Raw genomic sequence first — 5,392 nt, forward strand, 5'->3', positions numbered from 1 at the left:
ATTTGTATTTATGAATAGTATATTTTTTATTGTTTTATATAGCACCATTGAATTCCATTGCACTGTATATATGTATAGTGTTAGCCTGAGTGTATGTTGTTGAATACTGTGTTATATGTGTAAGAGTGTAGTATTAGCATGTATGGTGTTGTATATGTTACAGTATGGTATTAGAATTAGTGTGTATGTCAACATATATGTTAGTCTATGATTGTAACGGGTTCACCAAGAGAGCTGTAGTAACTCCCAGAGATCACCCACATGTATCCTCCTGTTGTCCCCGGAATCACTTCTAGCACCAGTCAGCATGCGCACCTTGGAACCCTGCTATGTGTACCCAATAAGTAGACACAACTACTGTTATGGGATTAGTTTACACAATAGAGTTCCTGCCTGTTTGGCAGCCAGGCTGGAGCCATCTCTGAGTACCTTGGGGCCCTGTATGACAGGTCATTCTGTCACAATGATGTTAGCATATGTGTGCATGAGTGTAGAATGTTAGAGTCTGTGTGTGTAACTGTAAGGTGGTAGTGTTTGTGAGCATGACGTTAGTATGTGTCTGTTACTGTATGGTGTTAGTGTGTGTGAGCGTAAGAATAATGGTTAAACAAACAAGCACGGGTCTTAGTGGTGTAAAATACCCCTTGTCATGAAAAGGTTAACTGGAGTACCGTACAAAGTGGTGCAGCACTGAAGAAAGGTTTATTTTATGTTGTATTGCCCCAACAAAACATCTTTTAACTGCAGACAAGGGGATAATATAAGAAAATAAAAACATGTTTGTGGAAGAAAAAAAGTTGTCTCCTAGATCCATACCATATTTGTCTACGCCTGCATTATTGATCCTCCCTTTTAATTCCTCATAGATTGCTGGAAGGCACCGGTACTGAGAAAAATGACCACTTCCACCAAATTAATTAGGTCCTCCAAACAGTGAATACTTGGCACTGCTTTTCCCTAATCCAATGCTGTTCATAAAGTGGATTAAGCAATTAAAACAATTTCTGCTTTTTTCAATGCTATTTAAAGCAGAATGTTGGTTTTATAAGAAAATCCTTAAAATCAATTATCCAAATCACTAACAGAACAAAATGATCATTATGGTACTAGATTTACAGTCATAGCAGAAAATATGTCAAATAAACCTCCTGGGATGCCCCGAGGTTCTAAATATATACTGAATTTGCTGACACTTCAGATAACATATGAATTAAGTGTTTTATCAGCCCAATGATGTTGAAAGCCAACTGTAAATGCGCCATACGTGGAATGTTCACGTTTATGACATTTTCCCTATTTTTAGCCTTGTTCTAAAAACATGCTTTAGAAAGAAAAGTAAACTTCAGACATACCATTTTCTTTTTTTCAAAGTCTGCAACATGATTGATGGCAACAGTAGAGTAACCAACTGAAACGAGACATGCGACATACATTTTGGTAGGTTTGTAATCATTACAAAGAAAAACTAAACGGATCAGCTATTAAGAGATCAAATATTCTACATTATTCTGAACACACATTTTCGTTCTTTTAACCATGCATAGAAGCTGTAATTATACCATAGCCAACGTCTAGAGCACAAGCGGTCAAAATTTATCTACAGCCGACAGCTGTTTGCTAATCCGACAAGGTGTCTTCACATCCATCAAACGTTCGGGAGAAGAAAAAGGCAGCAGAATATTGATTCTTGGACTGGATGAAACCGCTTATTAATTTTATACTGTTGAAAAGTTTAAATCACTTTGTATCTTAGACTTTTTAAAGCACAATATTATCTTGATGACGTTCATATACTTAAAACAGCTGGGTCATGTTTTATTCTTGATGTGGATTCCCATAGATGTATGAGCTTAAATGACAACACGTCGCCACGCATTCAGCAAAAAAGAGTAACATATTCTTTTCCGAATTTGTTTTAACAATGAATTGTTATGTGAAATGTAACCCATAGGAAATGCAGTCAATCTGATACAATTTATGGGAAAAAGAGGCAAAAATAGATTTAATGATCCATTATTTCCAAAATGACGTTGCCTCTCTAACAGCTGTATCGTAAAGCAAAAAAAAAATATAAAAATCATATTAAAAATTAAATATGTATACTCACGGTGTGCTGCCATTTCGATAATGTTTTGCAGTTTCTTAATGTCTGTATTCACAATGTTCAAGTCTACAAACACCGCCATTCTGCAACAATACATAAAACGCCTATGAAGATATAACTGGAATAGTGTATAGATATATATGAAAATGGCTCCTTGTAAGCACAAAATATTGAGTTGTACCTTGCAGAAGAAAACTGTATATACCAGCATGATTTAATTTTTATATTAATAAGTGAGCTGGCGACATCCAAATTGATGCTTTTAACACTGCACCAACAAGATAGCCACAGTGATTGGTCATGGGATGCAACATTGTAATCTTTAATATCTCATGGCATCCACCTCTTACACAGGAAGACACAATCACTTGATATAAATATAATGACACATGGGTCTTTGGGGTATGCATACACATGGGTCCTTGGGGTATGCATACACATGGGTCTTTAGGGCATGCATACACATGGGTCTTTGGGGCATGCATGCACATGGGTCTTTGGGGCATGCATGCACATGGGTCTTTGGGGCATGCATGCACACGGGTCTTTGGGGCATGCATGCACACGGGTCTTTGGGGCATGAATACACACGGGTCTTTGGGGCATGAATACACACGGGTCTTTGGGGCATGAATACACACGGGTCTTTGGGGCATGAATACACACGGGTCTTTGGGGCATGAATACACACGGGTCTTTGGGGCATGAATACACACGGGTCTTTGGGGCATGAATACACACGGGTCTTTGGGGCATGAATACACACGGGTCTTTGGGGCATGAATACACACGGGTCTTTGGGGCATGAATACACACGGGTCTTTGGGGCATGAATACACACGGGTCTATGGGGCATGAATACACACGGGTCTATGGGGCATGAATACACACGGGTCTATGGGGCATGAATACACACGGGTCTATGGGGCATGAATACACACGGGTCTATGGGGCATGAATACACACGGGTCTTTGGGGCATGAATACACACGGGTCTATGGGGCATGAATACACACGGGTCTATGGGGCATGAATACACACGGGTCTATGGGGCATGAATACACACGGGTCTATGGGGCATGAATACACACGGGTCTATGGGGCATGAATACACACGGGTCTATGGGGCATGAATACACACGGGTCTTTGGGGCATGAATACACACGGGTCTCAGCCCCTTCTTCGAGTATAAGAATGTCGCAATAATTACATCACAGCAAATTATCGGAAATGAATTTATAAAATGTTAGCAAAGCTTAAAGCAAAGCGAGGTTTGAATGAAACGGAGATTAAATACAATCCAAGAATCGCTCGAAATACCTGCGAATCTGCAGTTCTTCCTGTATTCCCTTCTGCTGCCCACGTGCTCGAAAGGTGGAGCTATCGACTGCCCTCACCCTGACCTATCCCAGGGCTCGGAGGAGAGAATGGGTGTAACCTAACGAAACGGACATTCATACGTTGCCATGGGTTAGTGGAGGCTGTATACAAGTACCTCAGCGTCCCAACACCCTGGAAAACCCTCGGGTATAGTCCATAACCATTATAGCCCTATGAATAGAATCTGTAGGAAGAGGGTAGCACCCCCCCCAACCCCCGCATAGACTCCCTGCATTGCTGGCATCTGACTGCAGGTGGCGCTCACACCTTGAAGCATTAGATGTCTGACAGAATTAACGCGCCTCTCTTAGTCTTTATGTGTTTTATATATATATATATATATATAAATATATATATATATATATAAATATATATATATATATATATATATACATATATATATATATATATATATATATATATACATATATATATATATAATGTATATATCTGTATATGCTGCCATACAGAGCGTGTGGATATACAGTAAGTGTAAATCTTTATCTTGTGAATGCCTAGTTAATTTAGGGTTGTTACCTTTCAGGGCCATAGGAAGGGTGAGGCGAGAGAGGCACTCAATTCGGGCGCACCTGCAGGACTGGTTGGGGACATCACAGATCTCTCTAACCAGCCCAACATTAAGGTAGCATGTGTGAGTATGGTCCCTGACACCATAGGCATCGCTACAGGACCGAAGCCTATGGTGCCCCTACACCATACAGTAACGTATCTATAGGGGAGGGGGCGAGCGGAGAGGCCGACCTCTCCGGTCTTCAGGGAGTGCCGAGGCAGCTGCAAGATTGTGATCTCCCCAACCAGCCCTGCTCATCAGGTGCCCCTGTGGGAAGTGCGCGCCCAGGCACCGTGAGCGCTGGTCTAGGTAGGAGGCGTCTGATGAGCAGGGCTGATTGGGGAGATCACAATCCCCCTCTAAACAGCGCAACATTAGGGAGTGCGAGGTCTGTCACTTAAGACCTCAACTTTCGTGCTTACTTATCACTGTGTGCCGGCAACTGATGCCTAGCGCTGGGGTATGACGTCGTACCCCCACGTTCTGCATCAATAGCCAGTGACACTGACACTTCTGGAGACTGAGACAGAGCCCCCAGTTCCCTCCCTTGAGGTTGGGGGCTCACATGAGCACAGAGCACCAACCGCATATTTTGCCAGCTTGCTGCTCCCCACCACAAGTATTTTCTCCTATACACATCTTTTTGGTGGAAAAGATGGCTCAGCCAAGCTGTTTGGGTGCAAATATGGCACAGACAAGCCGTTTGGGGGCACATACATTATGGAGGCTTTGCAGGACACAAGCGACAATTCTACATGTGAGGGCTAGGGTGACCAAACCTTATTTCTGCCATTCAGGGTACACAGTATGGAACCGATAAGATTACACACACAGGCGTATGTTTTACATTAGACAGGGCTCAAAATAATTTCGGACTAATTTTCTGTTTAGTTTTTGGCTCATTTGTTTTGGGACAACAAATTCTGTTTCTTGCCGTTTCAGAAAGGGGGGCCTTTTTTATTCGACCATGAAATCCGTTGTCCCTCAGTCCTTTCTGTGCCCCCTACACACTCCCCCTGCCTAGTATTTGCCCACCACCCGCTCACTTACTTACTCCAGCCATTTTCTGGTCTCCTTTGATCTCTCTCTGCATAAGCAGAGAAAATGCTGACAAGAGAGTTGGAAGAAGGGACTAAAGAGAAGAAGGGAGGAGGCGGGTCATTATGTTTGACAGTGTCCTGATGCAGAGAAATTACAAGAGAAAGGGGAGGGGTATACTCAGTGTCTGTAATAGATGCTACCCTAAATTATAATATAACCCTTGCTTGACCTATAGCAGTAAATCCTTAGAGGCATTGTCGTTTTTATATGGATTATGCTCCCCTGAGACTTTTAC

At 42.1% G+C, this 5,392-nt stretch overlaps 1 protein-coding gene across 1 annotated transcript in view; it reads right to left on the reverse strand.

Moving 5' to 3' along the window:
* The window catches only part of RPP30 (ribonuclease P/MRP subunit p30), a 12,524-nt gene extending 9,047 nt beyond the window's left edge, over nucleotides 1-3,477 (reverse strand). The window contains exons 1-3 of the mRNA XM_053450099.1: nucleotides 3,426-3,477; nucleotides 2,108-2,187; nucleotides 1,353-1,408 (exon numbers count right to left, since the gene is read on the reverse strand). Coding sequence (XP_053306074.1) covers nucleotides 1,353-1,408; nucleotides 2,108-2,186 — 135 coding nt within the window. The 5' untranslated portion in view covers nucleotide 2,187; nucleotides 3,426-3,477. The remainder of the gene's footprint in view (nucleotides 1-1,352; nucleotides 1,409-2,107; nucleotides 2,188-3,425) is intronic.
* Between the last annotated feature and the right edge of the window lie 1,915 nt (nucleotides 3,478-5,392).

Source organism: Spea bombifrons, chromosome 11 (assembly GCF_027358695.1).
Source record: "Spea bombifrons isolate aSpeBom1 chromosome 11, aSpeBom1.2.pri, whole genome shotgun sequence".
Classification (NCBI taxonomy): Eukaryota; Metazoa; Chordata; class Amphibia; order Anura; family Pelobatidae; genus Spea; species Spea bombifrons.